General features: G+C 40.2%; 2 protein-coding genes across 2 annotated transcripts in view; both read right to left on the reverse strand.

Annotated features, from left to right (window-relative positions):
* LOC110052065 (brefeldin A-inhibited guanine nucleotide-exchange protein 1-like) overlaps window positions 1–5,709 on the reverse strand; it is a 30,911-nt gene extending 25,202 nt beyond the window's left edge. Inside the window, exons 1-5 of the mRNA XM_089280113.1 lie at window positions 5,423–5,709; window positions 3,202–3,244; window positions 2,609–2,750; window positions 2,000–2,146; window positions 1,071–1,250 (exon numbers count right to left, since the gene is read on the reverse strand). Of these exons, the coding sequence (XP_089136239.1) occupies window positions 1,071–1,250; window positions 2,000–2,146; window positions 2,609–2,750; window positions 3,202–3,244; window positions 5,423–5,546 (636 nt within the window). The 5' untranslated portion in view covers window positions 5,547–5,709. The remainder of the gene's footprint in view (window positions 1–1,070; window positions 1,251–1,999; window positions 2,147–2,608; window positions 2,751–3,201; window positions 3,245–5,422) is intronic.
* A 991-nt stretch (window positions 5,710–6,700) lies between these two features.
* Window positions 6,701–19,676, reverse strand: LOC110051837 (uncharacterized). The gene is made up of 10 exons (XM_089280151.1): window positions 18,913–19,676; window positions 16,959–17,131; window positions 16,494–16,734; window positions 15,855–16,044; window positions 14,457–14,551; window positions 13,768–13,899; window positions 12,655–12,746; window positions 12,079–12,237; window positions 11,017–11,206; window positions 6,701–9,859 (listed from the first exon to the last, which is right to left on the reverse strand). The coding sequence occupies exons 1-10, from the start codon at window positions 19,190–19,192 to the stop codon at window positions 8,448–8,450; spliced, it is 2,964 nt and encodes a 987-aa protein (XP_089136277.1). The 5' UTR covers window positions 19,193–19,676; the 3' UTR covers window positions 6,701–8,447.
* Window positions 19,677–20,482: the final 806 nt, after the last annotated feature.

Genomic DNA, 20,482 nt, shown 5'->3' on the forward strand with positions numbered 1-20,482 from the left:
TGACATTGGACATCCATGTTATAGTCAATTGACACTAGTCAAAACAAGGTATCCGCTAACGAGTGTCACATGACCACATTGCTGGCTCAGGTTTAAAGCTCAACAAGGTCATGTTTCGTTTAATGACTGCTGCCCAATTTTTCAATTGGATTGCAGGCTCAAGTCCAGTTAACTTATTGTACTCAGGAGCTCTGCTTTTAGGCTTGGCTAATTCTAGATATTACCCATGAAACTTCCAATAAATGCTAATTCCTAACTTGAAATTCCCAACACTACCACAGATGACAGGGTCCGAAATTGCGCTTTCCTGGTCGCCAATGCAACTAAAAATTTTGCACTGGCAACCAGAATTCCACAACTGGTCGCCAGAGGGCGATTAACTATTTCGTGCCACGATAATTGCACAAACAATAACTTTGATTTTCAGCCAAATCGATTTTAAAAAATAAAATTCAAAGCCGCCCGCCAATTGGTCACTTCCTTTTTACCTTTCCGCTGCTTTTGAAGTATAAAACTGATTTTCCTGTTATTATAAATCTACCACGACGTTTCACAGCTACGATCAGTGCAAAGCTTCGCCACCATGTTTTTTCAGCGGTTTTCCCATAACATATGTATTGCGGGTGCAAGAGGCCCCATGCGTTCTTTCGCCATGAATATTTATTCAGGCGATGTGGTGTCCAAAGATGCTCTGAAATCTTTCCGTAATTTATTACAAAGTGGAGACAGAACATCCACGAAGAAATTAGATGAAGATTTAGATATTCTCTGGGCATCAAAAGGTTGAAATGTAGATCTGTCAAAGTGGTCAAAAGATGATTTCAGCACTGGTTTGATTCCTGATTACATCAATTGCAAATATTTTGCCGGCAAGCCCGTGGCGACCCAAAAGTTTGGTTTGTGTTTCGCTGCGAAGGAAAATTTTTATTTGACACTTTTTGGAGACCACAGTTTTCCATATGGTGACTGAAAAAAAATGTCAGTCGCCAGTTGACGTCTGCCGAAAAAAGTTAATTTCGGACCCTGGATGATAAAGGTTCCTGAAGAGAAAGAAATAAAATTACACTTACTGCTTGAGCTTCCATCCTTTGAAAAATAACACTTATCATCTGGCTGAGTGTAGCCTGGGCAGTTCTTTGGTTAGTAAGGTTACGGCTGGCCAGGTAAATATTGTAACAGGTCCGTACAGCCTGCAAGAGTGTTCCTTCATGAACTTCACAAGAATTCGAAGTTACAGCAGTGAGCAAAGCCTACAGACAATAAACACAACAATTAAACGTATTCATTGACATAATGATGTTGACAAATACTTATTGCATATTAATGGTATAATATATATATAGATGTGGCCGGCCTAGATTATCCAAGACTACATGTACCTGTGGCTTCATCTGTCATTATATTTAAGTTTCTAACTTAATTATTTTTAATAAATAAAGTGCAGATGTGACACAACTCATTAACCTAAAATTCATGTAAATTATTGAGAAAGGAATAAAGTTTTGTTGATGTTGTTGTTGTTGTTGTTGTTGTTGTTGTTGTTGTTGTTGTTGTTGTTGTTGTTGTTGAAAGAAAAATTATACATGTCTGCAACCATGAAGACATCCTTATCCTCAAATGTGAAAGATAAAAATAGTGTCTTCACTGCGCACAAAATGAAGAAATCTAACTTTAGGAAAAAGAAAAATCCTGGTCTTTCATCAATATTTATATAATAAAATATGTTAAGCCCTGGCCAAATGGACTTGTAAGTAACCAAATCCAAGTCAATGCAGGTTGAGTGACATCCATTTGTTGTTATAGCCACCTATTAGCCAATGAAAGGACTCAGCCCATAACCCTGAAATGGTTTTTCTTTTGTGACTGGCATGTGTACTTGCAAGGAAACTTGTGAATCTGTTTGGCCACCCAACACAAGTCTCTATGCAAGTTCAACTTGCGGCTACTGTACTTGCAAGTCCGTTTGGCCGGGGCTTTCATCACTGCATCAATCTGATACCTTAATAATCTGAAGCTGAACTCCTTCGTCAGTGTGCACTCCCACAAAACAGCTACAAATAGTCTCCACTATACGGTCTAGCAGCCTCTTGGCGGGTTCAGTACTGTCTGGAATGTCGCCAGCAAGATGACCATAAGCAATAAGTTTCTGAAGAAAAACACAGAGAAATCAGAAGTAAATTATGAAGAACAAAACCCAGTTTAGTAGGTAACCCACATTACAGTGACACAAACAACCATTTTACTAGTAATGAAAGATGAGGAAAATTCCTTTGGGTTTACACTTCAGTTTTCCTGAAATGAAGCCTAAAAGGGATAATGGAGATCCAAAAAGTGATATGATGGAAGATAAATAAACAGGATGCACATAGACAGGTTTCACCTTATTTTTATTACACATGTACACTGTTTATAAAAGATAAAAACAATATAAAAGGCTGGGGCTGATAACCCTTAACGAGACCTTGATTATTCTGGATATCACAAAAGCCTCATCCAACAATTATTTATAAAACTACATACATACACAGTGTAAGTGAATGATGCTTCCACTGTTATACAAAATAGAGCTTATCAATCTGTATTATGATATTAACCAAGTTAACAGTACCTGCAGACAGTCGAGTGCTGTGACAATTATACGAGGGCACTTGGATTTACAAGCAAGTTCAAATGGTAAAAAATATTTGTCTGCTTCAATAAAGGGTTGCTTTCCTTTAGGAGGAGGCAGAGCTGATGATGGACTCTCATCACTGCAAATAAGAACAAACAAATGTCACGTGAAGTGTAGCTTTGCTCTCTTGTATTACAATAATACATTTTGTACAGCGTACAGAGACTTCCAAATTTTAACAAAGTGATCAATCGTTGGTTTTTTGGCTTTGAATTTAATTCAGACTGCACTTACCTGTGCAGAAACAACTACATGTTCAGCAGTACATAATTATATGTGTATGGGGCATAAGCTTTCTTCACCACCACACCCAATTTAAGTAAAGTAAAAATACTCAACTGAGTATTACAAATAGAGCTACTTTAGTTTATAGCACATCAAGATGAGATGTATCAGGTGCTAGAATAATAGATGCAGTTTTCTTTATTTACATCAAACATTTCTTGTCACCTTATTAATATTATGCAAAGAAGAAAATGTTTATTATATAATCATTAGGTTGTCCTCCATGACAATACAAAAACATTTACCTGCCATCTGCAATAACAGCTACTTGAGATTTATGAATTTCCTCTGAAAAGCAATATGTATGTGTTAACAATATCTTGCTGGTTTATCAATATCAAAAATGATCACTATTGACGCTTTGATTGTAGACCTAAATAATCTTAATTTAAGTTTAAATTTCTTAACCATGAATTCAGCTCTTCAGAAAGTTAAATATGGGCAACACATGTCCTTAAGGAAATGGAAGGTCATATTTTGTTTAATTCCATTCATTTATTACTATGTCATGAAACTCACTCTGTAGTGTATAGGGTATAGGTTTCCAAAACATGCAAATTGAATTCTATTTGTCATTGCTCTCACATAATTTCTTAAATTGGAAGCAATAGAAACAATAGAAAGCTCATTTCTATGGTTTATTGACTCAATTAACCAAAAATCGGAAGAACATGATAGAAATTGAATAATAAGCTTAAGGGTCAAGATAAATGAGTAGTATATTCCCTTAATATTGTAGAAAACAAAAATTATAATATGGCTTATCAATGACATGAGTATAATAGTCAATATCTGTTTGCCGAATATATTGCTCACAGCATCTTCAAAAACAGAATTTTGACAACACCCTCTGAGAAAGACTGCACGAGAAGCCACACTTCTATAACTTGAAAGAAACACAGCTGGCATAAGCTGTTGAAAGGCACTCAGAATAATAATTTTCCCTTCTTTTATTGCTATGTTTTCTAACAGAAAAGAAAGGAAGAACAAAATCAAGTTCCCTCTGTTTATACCAAGTTAGAAACACTGGTGAAATTTTAGGAGAACTCGAAAAAGATTGAGATCCAAACTTCCACAAATCTTTCCTCAACTTGAAAGAAAAACAGGATATATCTTTTCTGTTTCTCAAATAATGAAGACTGAAATTATTGTGAGTCTCTGTGTTGTTCCTGGCTTCTGGAAGATATGTGTACAAGTGTTCTCTTTTATACACCAACTGGTATTATACAGTTTAGAGCGGTTTTCATTTGAGTGTCGAAAGTAATTAGACAATTACGTTGGTTTTGGTTTTGGTTTTACTTCGGTTTGAGATTGGCTGAGTAGTCTAATTGGTAAGTAATTGGTTTGGTTTTGGTTTTACGACACTCAATTGAAAACCGTTCTAAAGCTCAGTCTCGGTAACCAATCACAAAATTTTTTTTTTCCAAATCTATCAAATACGATGAAATCATTTCAAATAATCTGGAAGAATTTTTTAATGAGAAAATATTCAAACCAATAAGGAAAAAGAGCATTTCACATGTCATATCAAACTCCAATCAAAATCTACACATTTTTGCTGTTGAAGAACTTATGGTATACATGAGTACAATTCAAGCCTATTGTAATGCAATCTTTCAATGTATCTAACATAATTATCAAGGATAGAAGGACAGTGCTGGATGAAGAAATTGAGATTTCAGGTAAGTCAGTGTGATTTCCATTCTCTTCCTGATAATGTTAGATACATCAAAATGTTTGAATTGTAACAATATCTATCATATTTTCAAAAATTAAAGGACTGTTTTTAATTTGCCTCTTTGCTTAAATTATGTACAAGAGACTAAACAAATAACCAGGAACTTGGAAATCCCACCACCATCCAAGAATTGGATCAGTTTGACAGGAAAGGGTGATTTTTAACACAGCGTAGGTCAGTAATTTAATATAGTATTGCGATATTAATTTCTTAGAAATATTTTCAGTTTGCATTTCAGTACGAGTCAAACATCTCGGGTTTACGGAAGTTGTTTCAACAGAAGAACTAAAATAATACTTTTAGGTTAACTACTGTAGTTCAAGGCTGCACAGGACTTTCCTGTTCGACTTTAAAACCAAAACCAATCAGAGCGTGACGAGATTTCAACAATTTACAATATTGAATGACTTCGTCCACGATCGACGAAACTATATTTCACTTCGCTTCGACGTGAAAGTATTTCAGAATGGGGCAAAACTTTAAATGGCCATTGACATAAAACAAACTGCATAGAGGATCAAATTTCTATTTTAGATGTGGCATCTGGTCTTCACACCTGTTTCGAAAGAAGAATTTCTCGAACTTTGAACGCTACAAGCTGAGAGCACACAATTTTAAGTAAATTAACTCCCGAGTTGTTGAATTTTGGTCAGATCTACATGAGGTGAACTAAACATTATGATAAAAGCCTCGAGCTGACCTGGGTTTTTTTCTGCATTATCTCTTACCTAATGCAACCTCGCAGGCTTTCTTCAACTGCTGGTGATAGGATTTTTTGGTCTCCTTGTCATTGAGTATCTTCTCCAAAGCCCGTGTAAGGAACATATTTTGCGTCTTAGTGTTTTCGTACATGGCGTTTCTTTAGAACTATCCTTGGCAGCGATCGGCCTTTTATCCACTACTTTCAAGACAGTGAAATAATCATAGTTTTTCGGAAACAAACAAACAAGTTGGAATCAAGTCATCTCGGCCGCCATTTTGTTCTCCTGCTTTAAGTCACGTGACAGGTTGTGGGTGACGTAGCAGGCCCAGTCTCTTCGATTCACACGCAGTCAGTAATTACGTGTCATGAAATTGCAACGCACGCAAGATTTCTGCTAACTTCTGAGACCTACGTACTTGTAGTCAAGGACTCTCCTGTCGGCGGGGTAGGGTGGGTTGTTACAGCAGAATAGAAGCGATAGCTCAGTGGAAGCTGTAAAACTCCCTTTTATTTTAGAATAATGGAAAGGAAATGCTTATTGTCCAGATGAAAATGGAAAATAACGCAATTTGCTTGCCCGTTTGTTGTTTAAAAAGCTATTTGTGCTGGGCGCAAACTGAAATAACTGATATACCCACTTGGAGGCTAATAAAGTTAAGGAAAGGAAAGGAAAGGAAATATAATGTGACTAAATAAGAAGTCTACTTATAAAAAAAAATTATGGTTAAGGTTGGGAAAGTAAAAAAAGGTAACTAGAGAACAATTGAGCACTGCACTCAACCCGAACATTTACTGCAATTATGAGTCCATAACTTGTATGATACAATGTATCTTTTCTTTTCTCGTTGTGACAAAACGTGCATCTTGATTAAAATTAACACGCGATCTGGTGTTAATGTCGTTAAGCTATGCAAAGGAAGATGATCAAGGAACCTCGATGGTGATGTTTACTAAAAATAACTCGGGGTCTCCAGGACCGTAGCAGGTAAACAGATCCAGAGGCATTTGCCTTAGTCCTTTTGTTTCGTTAATTTTGTTAATTGTTGTAGTTGTTATAGCTTTTTTAGGGGAAATGAAAAACATTGCTAAACAAACAAATAAAAATAATATTGCCTCAGTCATAATTTGTTTGCTTGTTATCCGCAGAAGTTTTGTAAACAAATGGGATAAATATTTTCTGGGAATTTCGGTAGCAAATTGTGCATTATGATTTCGAGGTAATTTTTTATTTTCAGTTGGTAGGTACCATAAAAAAAAAAGACCGAGCAGCGCTTCTTCCCCAACAAAACAGTCAAACATAGAAAGCGCTAAACCGTCAACTTTACTTACAATTTCCATATTCGTCTATAGTACATACTCGACAAGTTTCAGTTCTTCTGGCCACCCCTCCCCCATAAAAAAAAATACCAACTAAGAGTAGACAAGCTGAGGGAAAAGTTTATAGTACACTGAAGTTCATGCAATACATACTTATCAAACACGAAAGACCGTGTTTACCACACTTCTAAACACCGAGAACAGAGTTGAAAATGCGACGTATAGCAGAGTGTGTTTGACGAACTAATGTGGTCAAACACTGTCTTAAGTGTTTGATATATCTTCTCAATCGAAAATTAAACTAACCGAGAAAACAGAGAAATGAAACCGTCAAAATCTATGCGTCAGATATCCAAACACCGTCCCGGTCATGATTTCCTATGTTTAAACTTGATGAATTATAGTGAGAAAACGCTTTATCATGATAAACTTCTGCTAATAGTTCATCCTGTAGTCTTCGCTAGAAATTAAACTCGATTTGTAGCTTTCCTTCGGCTGTGAGAAATTTCTGGCCATGACAATTGCAACTGTGCATTCTACTTCTCTAAGCTAAGGATTTTCTGGCCACTGCTTGTAGCCTGGTCGTCTTCAATCTATAGGCATATCGATAAATTTACAACAGGTTCGATACCTTCATGGTATTTTCGTTTGGGTGCATCTTATGATTTAATGTAGAAAATCGCACCTTCGCACACAATAAAATTCTTCAATGATTTTCTTTAAGTACATCAACATCATCAGTTTATCTTTCAATTGCATAGAACGTATGCACATGACGTCATGGCAGCCATATTGGTGTCCCAAAACAGTGAAACGGCGGCCCTAGACTTCCTAAAAGTCCTTTCCAATAATTCTTCCCTGGCCTGTTGCTCGAAGATTACCCTCTCGCATCGCTCGAGATGATTAAGAAAAGGATTAAGAAAAGGTCGACTTGTGGCAAGTCTAACGGCGGCCATGTTGGTGTACCAAACCAATCCTGTGGGAGTTCAACTCTTTTCTTGTGTAAACACTTTCTTTAGTTCCAATAAATTTGCACGGCTGCTGGACACGTGAGTAAATACGCTCTATTTAACCATGATTTAACGCGAAGTTAATTCCGAAATAGCCTGTGAACTGGCTCTCTAGTCGAGGGGCGAAGGGAAAGCACGAAGAAGTAAGGGAGGCGGCGTGGCCGAGTGGTTTAGGGCGCTGGATTTGAAATCTGGAGGTCCCTGGTTCAAATCCTCCGCCCTACCGCTGTCTGGATTTGCTCTCGGTAGCCCCGAGTTCAACACCTCGGCCGCGTTGTGTAAATAGCCAACTGGTCAGCCTCCCACCAGTTGGGATTCTTAATAGTTTATGTTATATTTGAAATATTTGTTTACTTATTTACAGTGCCCCCAATTAGCACATTAGCGCTAAATACACCGACACCGACACTTAAATAAAGTGATTATTAAGGAAGAGGAGAAAAGAGAGAGGAGGGGAGAGAGAGGACGCCCCATCCCCGCCCCATTCCCCCTCGGCCACTTCACTCTCAGCAAACCTCTCGGCCTTTCCAGCCGCAGTCAGACTCCATCCGGAGCCTGTTCACAGGCTAATTCCGAAAACAGGTGATAACAACAACAACAAGGTTAATTTGATGATGACTTTCCTTATTCTCACACCTGTGTACTAGACAATCTAGTGATGCTTGTTAGGAGAAAGTAGATTTTGATTACTGTTAGTCGTCCCTGCTATCAAACAAACAGTCATTAACGTCTGAGTCTTCTTCTCTTCTGCAAACTTGAAGCAATAACTTTTTCAAGTCTATCGTAAATATCTTGCAGTTTCCCAGAGTAATGTCTAACACGTTTTGTTGTAACGTGCGTGGGAGCAGTGGTAATCGTTCCGCTTTTAACAGTTCTTTTTGGTTGATCCCTCAAAGCTTTTTTTGTTTCTTTTTTCTTTGTTATCGTCGTTTTTGTCGAAGCTGGTGTTGTTGAAGGAGCTGAGGGCTGAGTTGTAGTCCATATCAAGCCTTTATCTTGCTCGTTAAAAGGTCTATATGGCTTTTGTAGAGTTAACAATGGAGAGTCCTGGACAACATTAGGCAAGCTCTCGCTTGCTGTGTCGACCTGTGAGACCGTCTGGTCGCTAGGTCGCCATTGATGCAAATCACTCTGTATCGCAGAGTTCTCGTCATAAGGACTGATAGCCTCCATGGGTGGTTTTATGACTCCTTCCTGTGTCCCCCACTCCATTGGAAACGAATTGTAACTATAATACTCATATGGAGGAATAAAATATTGCTCTCCAGTACCGGAAGATTTTTTGCGTTGCATAATATTTTCGTCCTCCGCCGGAACGTTATAAACTGAGTCTTGATTGACTATCACGTGATTGTTTTCGTGAAGATTGTACGATGATACAAACTTGTCTCCGCCCCTATAAAGATCATATCTCGCGTACGCCGGTTCATTTGTTTGTGTGTTCGACGGTGAATTGCTTATTTCAAACGTTCTATCCTCGTTTTCATCTACTGTCTGTGTATTACGCTCATCTGTCTTTGTATCTGACACAGACGCACCGCCTGATTTATCAACGTTTTCATACATTTTCTGCGTTGTAAGTTCAACTGTCGTTATATTTATCGGTGAAGAAGTCGTCTCTGGGATTTGTCCTTCTTCTGCTTTCAGTGCTTTAGATTCATCCACTCTTGTGTTTTCCTGTGATTTCGTCCCTTTCGTCGATTTCTCTGTGATACTGTTTTTATTTACTTGAGTATTTGAGGGGGAGTTACTCGAAAATGAGGAATATTGTTCGGATTCCGTCACAACATTTGACTTCTTGGTTTGATCATCGGGCGAATTTAACAGGTCAGAACTTTTATTGTTACCATGGAAACCTGGCTTGTGTTGCGCATGTATTTTCCTTCCCATAGAGGAAGGATCCAGTGGATTGACGTAATTGATTTTTTCTTTGACAGGGAATTGAAAGGTGTTATGTTTCATCAAAGCAACCACCGGGTTCTTGGTAACTCCACAGATGTTGTTTTTCCAGGCCAGTTTAATATAACCATCAATTCCCCAGGACGCAGACCATGAATTCTTCACTAGCCAATAGGGAACTCCATTCTCTTTTCCATAGCCAACCACTAGAACTGTGTGACGGGTGGAACTGTTGTCTAGAGCGCAAACAAAGGAAACACAAATTGTGACAGTTTAAATTGACTGCAAAATGACCGAAGATACTTAAATTGATATCCTGCGCAGCGAGGGAGGCACGTTGGCCTCATGGTTAGTGCACTCGCCTTCGGATCGAGCGGTCCGGGTTCGAGCCCTGGCCAGGGACATTGTGTTTTACAGTTCTTGGGTGAGACACTTCACTGTCACTCTAGCCTCCCCACCCAGGTGTATAAATGGGTACCGGCGAATTTAATGCTGGGGATAACCCTGTGCTGGACTAGCATCCCATCCAGGGGAGAGAAGAAATACTCCTAGTCGCTTCATGCTAATGAAACCGGAGATAAGCGTCGGTCGCCTGACTTAACCGTTTTGAGCATACACAAGCAAACTATTGACTGCGGGAACGAGAGTCACGCCTGATGTACCTTAAAATTGTTTTTGAATACCGTTTCCCTCTCTCGAAAGATTGTTCGCCGCTGAGACAAAATGCTTCCGACGCTCCAAACCTCGCCAGCTACGCGGACTAAAGCAAAACCGAAATAGAGCTTTAATTTTTGGCTAGTTTTATGTTGGAGTTTTTCATCTTACGCCTTACAAATTATAATGGCCGAGACCTTAACTACAGTCGAATCTCCCGTAAGCGACCACCCAAAATGTCAAGCCTAGATGATCGCTTACGGGAGGTGGTCGCTTACTAGAGCTTAGACCATATTGAGTCAAAATTTTGCCTCATTAGCACGAAGTAACTGCAGAGACTTATCCACGTTTTAAATTTTTTGTTCATGTGAAAAGTCGATTTTGAGAAAAATCCGGTACTTCCCATTGAGAATTTCCGTCCCTCTTACTAACCAGGAATGCGATAATGTTAATATAACACCTTATTATCCAATTTGCTTGTTATAAACAAAATAACATTTCAAATTGTTTGCTCTAAAATTGGTCGGAGTCGCTTACGAGAGGTGGTCGCTTACAAGAGGTTCCAAATATAGTGATTTGACTTGGAAACTTTTGGTATTTTGGAAAACTGGTCGCTGAGGAGAAGTGTTCGCTTTAGAGAGGTGCATGGTCGCAACCGGAGGTTCGATTATATTTGACTATCTAGTAACGGCTATTTTAAGGGGCAAAGCCATTGAGAACAAACTAATCCCAGACTTACCACATTCAGGGTTGTCATAGATTCCCCAGCTGTAAAATTTCAATGACAGGGGCTTTTGATTGATGGACACACAAGCGGGCCCATATTTCGCTATGGCTCTCTTGAGTGCACTGTTGTTGTACTTGGGCACAAAGGCAAAGGCGTCAATTTTGATCCGCTGTTGCAGTCTTATTGTTTCACATGTCCCTTCCTGGATTTAAAATACGAATGGGTAATCATTTAGGAGTCTGTTTTCTTGCTTGTCAGAAATAAAACTAAACGAAAATTTACGGCCACTGTGCGACATTTTCTGATCATGTCCACGCTTTTGTTTGGAACTTTGATTCTTGCGCAATGTTTTGCTCGTTAGTGATTGCCTCTCTCATACAACATTCGTAAGAAAAGTGCTACGGTCGACTATTTCACGTAATTGCAAACTGAAAAGCATGTTCTGTTGAATGAGAGAAAGTTGGCAACCGGGTGCATGCATTGAAAGTGCTTTCGTCGCGGACAACCGAGACAAGCCAAACCTTCCCGGCAGCCCTGCTAAACATTCCGTGCGAAGCTTAAACTCCTGCGTCAGTGTTAGATTGCACTTTAATATCTCTGATTATCTAGTGATTACACTCAGCAGAGAGGATGTTAATGACTGCTTCACTGCATTAGGGTGGACACCAGATGGCCGAAGGGCGAGAGGGAGACCTAAGACCACTTGGGAAAAGACTGCTGAGAAAGAAATGAACACGTCTGGGTGGAAGAGCTGGCATGCAACCAAGGCAGCTGCGCAAAAACAAACAGTGTTGGGCTGAGAGCGTGACTGCTTTATGCGCGTACTAGACTACGAGTAGTCCCTCTTTCGCTTAGTTCGTCGAGCGAGACGCAAAAGAAAACCGCGAGAAAAAAATGGTCGCGCGAGATCCTGGGAACGAGAATTTAGAATTTCCACACCCAGGATTTCGCACGGCCATTTTCTCCCGCTGTTTTCCTTTGCGTCTCGTTCGACCTACTAGGCGAAAGAGGGACTACTCGTAGTCTATGCGCATACTGGCGCGATGAGAAGAGATGATGACACGTCATAAATACCTGAGCTAAATACGGCCCATAATTCTTCGCCTTCGCAACTCCATTCAAGTAAATCCAACTCAATGCTTTATTATACCAGCCTCCCCTGCACCCGTGGTTACCAGAACCCCAGGAGCAGTCGACGATCTGCTGCGCAGAGAGTTCAACAAGTCTACCTGTCTAAGAAAGAAAAGCACCTATTCAGAATAAGACACACTATCGCTAATTAGCTTCTCTTGGCAACAGTGTAGAGCGTTTATATAGAACAACTACAAAGAAAAATGGAATTCCTCTTGAAGATATGTAGTGCGGTTTTCACTTGAGTGTGAAGATAATTCGAATTTGCTTTGGTTTTGCATTATCACGTTGAGCGATCGGCCTTGAAAACTCGCGCCACTTTGTAATCCAATCACAAGTAAGACCATAACTAATCGTGGCTCGCTCGCACACGTTTTCCCGCGCTTTGCGACAGCCACAGGTATCTGCTCGGAGTTTTGATTGGTTCAAAGGATCGTCTGCATTCATGTGTGATTGGCCGATACGATAATCAAACGAAAACCACTCTAACATGCAGCACGGCGGCCGAATCTCTCAAACCTTCATAAAGTAGGCTCCCTCGACGGCTCCCACGGCACCTAACGCATAACACGAACCACAGATCCCCTGGCCTCGAACTGGTGTCACTGCACCTTCAAAGAAACCGAACAATGATTAGCTATGAGTCGGGTGGAGATAATCTCGTCCCCAGATCCCTTCGACCACAAGAGATCTGGCTGGGAACGAGATTAGGGTGAAGTGTGTCAGTCCTCGAAATGGGATTAATGTCATCCTTATTGATGTTTGTGATCGAATCCGAACCAGAAAAGCGCTTCAGTTATTGACAGAGAAAATTTGTGCTTTCTGTGAAATTTTTCATGATTTGAGATGCTCTGGTATGGTGACATCAAACTCCTTATAAATCTGACCTCAATTGAGCGAAAATGACCGTGAAAATGCCGTTACCATTTTCGCTCCACAGCCGTGACACCCGGCAATCATTGGTTTCTATACAGACCCTAAACAACTTTAATTTCGAATTGCTTGTTCTGCAGCGACAGATCACCAGTGGATGATGCCGCAGCAGCCTTCTGTAATCTTCCAGATCAAGGGAGGTCTAAACTTTCCAAGGTTTCCAACAGGACTATTGTATAGGGATGTGACACAATTATCGATTAACAACTGATCATGTATAAGCACGGGTGGCATTAATTTTGCTATTTTGTGCCAGTTAACTCTTCAAACCCAAGTAGTTAAATATTAGCCTAACAATCCAATGCATGGTGGCCTCATGGTTAGTGCGCTCGTCTCCGGATCGAGCGGTCTGGGTTCGAACCCTGGCCGGGGACATTGTGTTGTGTTCAAAAGCAAGACACCTAACTCTCACAGTGGCTCTCTCCACCCGGGTGTACAAAAGGGTTCCGGCAAATTTAATGATGGGGGTAACCCTGCGATGGACTAGCATCCCATCCAGGGGGGAGTAGAAATACTCCTAGTCGCTTCATGCTGCAGAAACTGGAGATAAGCGCCGGCCTGATGGGCCACTTGGCTCGCATTCATACTTTACCTACCTACCTATGTGTACGCGTGGTACTAATAAATGATCGCCTAAAAAATACCCTTGCCTTAAAACGAAAATAACATAAGTTGTTGTAGGAAGCTGTTTTCCCTTACCATAATCCCTCCAATCCAGCTCATCAGGCACATCAATAGTTTTCAGTACTGTTGTCATGTTACTGTAAGCTTCATGATGTTCCTCCAGATGAACACCTCCTTTGTGGTCTGTACTGTTATCCTCATTTGCACCTAAAAGCGATTGAAGCAAAATAAAACCATCTTCACACGTATAAATGTAAATATTTTTGTAGACTGTCAAAATCAGGCATTTTCTCTTGGATCTGGGGCCCGTTTCTCGAAGGTCCCGAAACGTTTTCGCATACGGAAAGTCGTAGCAAAATCTCAAATCTTATGACTACAGAGCTGTTTTATTTACATATTCTTAATATGAAGAGAGGTTCTCTTCATACAAACAGTTTCAGGCGTATATACACCTCTCGGTTTTTACATACAGGTTATCTAAAAATGGCTTTGCGGGCCCGAAAACTTTCCGGGGCTTTAGAGCAACGGGCCCCATTACGGTTAATATATTTAGATAAGTTCCGCTCTCAACACAGTTTACAGAAAGATTTTGAACTTTAAGCATGACCGATTTCGTTGTCGCAGTTTTGTCGCAGTTAGACTGCGGTTGAACTGAGGTTCAACTGCAGCTGCTGAAAACTTATATTCCGAAAAATATCCAGAGTGGAGCAGACTGATATTTCTGAGGAGTATCCGCTTTATGTTGATATAATCTCAGTATTTACCTGCATGTCCGTCATATTCTTCATCTGTAAGATCCACTAAGTGGTTTGGGGCCAGTTTGTATGGAAGATTCTGCCGGTTAATCGACCTAATGTATCTAAAAGAGGTAACATGATTGCATGGAGATTCTCGTGGAAGAACAGTCTTTTGACTTACATAGCATTTACCCTCTAAGCAATCACACGAAATTGACGCCAATGTGCTAAGATACCCTCTTGATTTGGTTTGCGAGAAAAAATAATGTAATCAGCACAACGTCGAAACTTCAAACCTAATAACACGAACCACAGATGTACAGCTATTTCGACACAGTTTGTCCCACAAACGTGAGAATACCGATTGGTATTTTGGGTAGTGATAGTCTAGAGTTGCTTGAACGAGGTTCACAGTGTTTCAGTAAGAAGAAAGAAGAAAGCATGAATACAAGTGTTTGCATTATTTGCGCTGTTTCCTTCTCTCCGGGTGAAACACTTGAACTTCACTCAAGCTACCGTGATCCGGGGAACCATTACCCCATGTTACCTTTCGAGGAACCCGCTAAATTAAAAAAAAATAATGACACCTTATAACACGATGGCGTGGTTTGAGAATGCCGGAAATCTCACTTCCGAGGACATCAATTTTAAACATTTTCCGGGGGCGGGTGCCACCCGATCCCCCTACAGGAAACAGCCCTCGGCGGTCCGTATATCGAACCCTCTTCTCTAAAACTCCTATATCCGCCCCAGCTTTTACTATTTTGTAGGAAGACTTTCGCAAAACACTGGCAGCTATATATGTGCAATGAGGCCAAAGGAAAAGGAACTTATTATGAGTTACGCATAGTCTGGCAGACTTCATCGTCGTGAATTGGAAAAATCGCAAAAAAAAAAAAAAACTAGATACAGTTTGCGCTCCTTTAATTACTAAAACAATTTACTCGATATCTTTATCTAGGGGTTGTGGGGGATGCGTTCAAACACTAGTGAAGGTATATTGACATTATCTTGGCAGTGCGGGCTTGACCACAAATTACAACGTACAAAATGGCCGTCATGGCGCCCGTCTAAGCGACATAAGCTCAACTTTGCGTAACATCAGTGTTGCCGTAACTAACGATACGACATGCAGTTGACTCCTGATTACTCGAACCCTCGCTAACTCGAAGTAATTTTCATTTCCCTTCAGGCCTTTTTCTATATAACTTTACCTTCGATAACTCGAACGCCCGATAACTCGAACCTTTTACTGTTTCCCCTCAAGGAAAGTTATCGGGAGTCGACTGTACAAGTTACTAGATTTCTTGGTCTTCTCCCTTGGCTTAATTAAGTCTTGGGTTGAACTCAACGTGGCCAGATTCGAAGTATTATCATAAAATATCAATTTCATCTTCTGACAGGTCAGTATTTTCAGGTTGTTACCTCATATTATGGCGAAAAATATGCTTCCTCTTGACGTGCTCGTGTTTAGAATCATGGATCTTATTGTGATGTTGTTTGTACATGTGGTACATCTCGTCTACTAAGTCCTCGCCATAAGACATAAACTCACCCATAGGATTTGATACAAAGTGCGAGTCCAAGCTGTGAGACCAGTTGTAACACCACTGATCTGGTACAAAATAATGCAATCGGATCTTAAAATTTAAAGATTTTCATCTGTCCCAGTTACAGGGATAGCGTGTACGTGAAGACGAAGAGACTATTGTTTATGCCAGTCCATCTATGGGTAACACTTCCTCTCTCCGCCCCTGTCATTTATTTGTTGGTACCCATGCACACTTCTCTACATACCCTTTACATAAATGGTGCCTAAATTTGAATAACAATACTTTATACATCCTTAGCCTCGTACTCATGTTTCCAGACAAAGGATTTTTCACATGAATGTGAGGCTAAGGATTAGAAGACCCAGACTCCAGCTATGGTAATTTTTTGGCCCGAGTTTAAAAATTGAAACGGACTGAAAAGAAAGCTAAAGCAAAAGCTAAAGAAAATGGAAACGCTCTCTGAGTCTCACCAAAGACAAACTAACTAGCAAAAAATTCGTTATCAACTCACCTTTTGGTAATTCAAATTTTTCTAGGTCCGGTTTCCATTCTTCAAATGAGATATATTCCAGCACATAGTTATCGTAATACGAAGCCATAAGACTGTCATATCCTTTCATTTCATATCGCACGGGACGGACTGGGTCTAGCTTGCTGACCAACAGGGTGTGAGTGTTTAGTAAACCGAATGCAAGATAGCGGTATTCCCATTTTGTAGCAGGCGTGCCCATGTAGACTTCCTCACCTGCGTACTGAGGGAAATGGAAACCAATTAGTAAATGACTCTCTGGACGGCTCAGTATGGTGAAGTTAAGAAGAGATATCTAGAATAATATGCATGGTATCATACCGAGAACAGAACCAAGCCTCAGTTTCCAACCAGGGTTGTTTTTATTTGAAATTGAGCGTGGCATAGCTATCGCTGGTTAAGAATCAGAAATTGATTCATAGTGTGTTATTACATGAAGCATCTAACCTTAAAGTATGTCATGTTAGGTACTATTTGTTGAGGAATAATGGGCCATCCTTTATGTCCCTCGAGGTTCCAGCAACCGATGTAGTTACCGTCCTTCTCTGTGTACATTGGTACAACCTTGAATGTCACTCCGTATTTGCCGAGGTCTGCTCTTTGGTATGTCTTGTCTGTGCCTAGAAACAACAAGACAAACTATAAATGATGGTACATTGCCCATTAGTTATATAAATCTTAAAGCCATGCGCAAACGGACTCGCAAGTAGACGCAAGTTGCATAAAAACTTGTGTCTACTTGCGAGTCCGTTTGGCTAGGCCTCCCGTGCACGTGCGTTGGATGACTTGCGCTCACTTTGGTGGAGTTAACAAATCGAATGTTGTTTAGCGTTGTCTGTACTCTTATCGACAACGATATACGTCATCACAGTGGTAAAAGTGGACTCACTCGGCTGCGCCACGTGAGTCCACAACAAATTTTGACCACTAGATGACGCATATCGTTGTCGATAAAAGTACAAACAACGCTAAACCACATTCGATTTGTTTTTTACCTCAATATCAACGTCAAAGAAAATGTTTTTTTCAGAGCGTGACCAAGAGCGTGACAAATTGACGCGAGCAGCGTTGTCTGGACTCTTATCGGCAACGGCAAATTAGCCAATCAGATTGCGAGATTAGCAGCAATTATGGTGAAAATCAAATTTGCGCTCAAGTCGACTCAAGCTTTTAACCGTTTGGCCACCCAAACGCAAGTCTCTACGAAGTTCAACTTGCAGCTATAGCTACATGCTACTACTTGCGAGCCCGTTTGGCGAAGGCTTTATACCTCGAAGGGACAGTATTCACCCTGGAGTATTCACTTTAATGACGCTGGCTTGGAGAATTAAAACTATGTTCGAAGGCCGTTTAGCTGAAGCTCGGAGATTACACGCAGTGAAATTGTCTACGAAAGTCTCTTAACCTTGGGCTGCGCACCAAACAGAATTACTGAGGTACAGGTGCAATGTTTCCCTGGCAGACAATTTGTTGTTTCAAAGTTATTACATATGCACTGGGTAACTGGATAACCCGAGTGGCCGGAGTAGCAAAAAAAAAAAAAAAAAAAAAAAAAAAAAAAGCGCGGCGAGTCGCCGTGAATAGCAGCAAATAGTTACCCTTAGCTTGAGTTGAACTGTGCAGGTTAGCCTACATAGCACTCACTCAGAAGTAGTTATTTTTATTTATATATCTAATTATTATCCAACTGCAGCGAATACCGTCCAAATAACAGTACAAATATACAGCGACATTGTACAGTTATTTGTACAGTAGAAAACCTGTTTGCCGTACAGGTCGGCGCGCGCACGCAACACTGTTACACTCTCCCTGTTTCTCCCTGATAAATTTATTGACTAAAGCAGTTGGATAATAAATCTCTTATTAGATGTTTTGGTGTGTAGCATCGCTTTATATATTTACTTGTTGTTTGTATTTTGACGTCAAAATACGGCAAAACTCGTAAAAATATACAGCGATACTACACACCAAAACATCTAATAAGATATATATATTTTTATTATAAATATTCACCGCACCACTCCCTCCCCCCCAAAAAAATACCAAATTAGCTCTCAATTATTGCAAGTGGAAATCCTTACAAATCCTTACAATTTTTGAGAGCCAGCCGCTTTAGAATCAGCCAGTGCAATTCTATAAGTTCCATAAGATTATAAGTTCTACTGATACTACACTATTCTCCACCATCCGCCTTTTTTTACTATATTTGGGTTTCCAGACATCCATATACACTGTTCCTCGACAGTAGTATAAAAGCGATCAGATGTCGCCCATTGTACTAAGAGCTATTAAAGGTGGATGTTACTGTGACAGTGTAATTGTTGTAGATTAACTTGAAGTTGGAATAAATGTACACATCATAGATGATTTCACTGAACAAGTAAATTAAGTTATATCCTACCGTAATAGTAGTCAATTCGACTTCTGTTAAAGTCCGACGTGAACCATATCTCAAAGGGTTCCACTATGTTACTGTGTGGAAGAAAAAGTCTTCCCGTGGCGTGGTAGTTTGTAGGAAACTTAATTTCAGTATGTCCGGTTATATTCTTCTTTTCAAGCGATCTCCCCGAGAGTATTAGGTCCGAATTACCACCATAACGTTGGTACATCCCTGTAGTAAACAAACACAACACTACCAGCGCTGCCAAGCTTGGTATTATCGCGGCCCTTTCCAAAGCCATTTCGCTCGCAAAAAGACAGTTTGCTTTGAAGATAACGTAAGGAAATTTTCAGCATCTGTCCTTGTTGTTAGAGCGAACCCACAAAGCAAAATTTTTCGATTTTGCGCGAGTCAGGTTTGGCTAGCCATGAGCAGGATACTATTTTAAGAAAATGACGGTTGTTCTACGATTCGTGGCGTCTTTGAACATCGAATAGCAACAGATAGCAACCCATAGACGTGGAGTAGAGGAGAAAACGTCCGCTAAAACCATAGTTTTCCCATGGCAGGGAATGATTTTACAGTCTGTTATTATTCTTGAGTGTTTTCTAACATTCAGTGTCGTTACGTACAAGTAGAAATCTCTTTTATTAGCCAGACGCAACTGGTATGTAACAGGTGTTGTGTCACTATTATAAACGCCCATCGCAAGCCTTTGAGCAGAGCAGGCTCTTCGGGGGGAAAGAAAGCGTAAGCTAGCACATCTCAGAAGTTCTGGTAATAAAATGTAGATACTAATGACGAGAATCGTCGAGTCGGGATTAACAAAAAATGTCAGTATTAGGGTATTAAGAGTAACTTCCCTAAGGGTTCTTTTACTTCCGGTTGGGTTTCTTTACGGTATACGGTTATCATGGCACCTCGACCATAATGGTAAATGCGCAAAACAGCATGGACAACAAGCAGAAGTGGACTGCACTCGAATTTTTACCGCTGTAAACGGAAACTCATTTTTATATTATTCCTATATTTAGCTGTCTTTTACTACGCACACAACCGGGTGTTCAAACAGGTTTTTCATTTACTCTTATTTTTCTACATCAGACATCTACATTTACTGACTGATTCAGTTGAACCTATATACAGTTATCACGCCCGTTAAGTTTCTTATTCTGCCTGACAGTTGAATCAGATCGACTCTTCTTGCGCCTCCCCGCCCCCCTCGCCCCAGCACAAGATCTACTCACTTGAGTTTGACAAATTCGCTCTTTCATTGACAATCAGTCCCTGATTTATTTCTTGCGTTCAACGGCGGACAATACTAATTAAACAACTTAGTTATTCAGTCTTAGATTTAATGCTTTCATCTTATGGGCTCCTGATGCTTTCAAGTGTGCGAAAGTGTGTGAAAGCGGAGCGGAAATAGCTCATTTTCGAGTCAAATTGAGAAAACGTTGTAATTTGACAAAAAGCTGACGGTGAGGAAACTGTCAACAATGTATTTTTTCATTAAAAGGTGAGACGAGGTAACTCAGGTAGACTTACTCCCGGGGGGAACTCCCATGATGCATGTAAAAGGTAGGAGGTGCTA

Source organism: Orbicella faveolata, unplaced genomic scaffold (assembly GCF_042242905.1).
Source record: "Orbicella faveolata isolate gen_17 unplaced genomic scaffold, um_ofav_v1 contig_47, whole genome shotgun sequence".
NCBI classification, from domain to species: domain Eukaryota; kingdom Metazoa; phylum Cnidaria; class Anthozoa; order Scleractinia; family Merulinidae; genus Orbicella; species Orbicella faveolata.

Excerpts from the sequence above, each read along its gene's own strand:
- LOC110051837 (XM_089280151.1), bottom strand. The coding sequence starts at position 19,192 with ATGGCTTTGGAAAGGGCCGCGATAATACCAAGCTTGGCAGCGCTGGTA. Across the intron at positions 11,207-12,078 it reads ATGGGCCGTATTTAGCTCAG|GAAGGGACATGTGAAACAAT; the intron begins GTATTTATGACG and ends TTTTAAATCCAG. Across the intron at positions 9,860-11,016 it reads CTATGACAACCCTGAATGTG|ACAACAGTTCCACCCGTCAC; the intron begins GTAAGTCTGGGA and ends TTTGCGCTCTAG.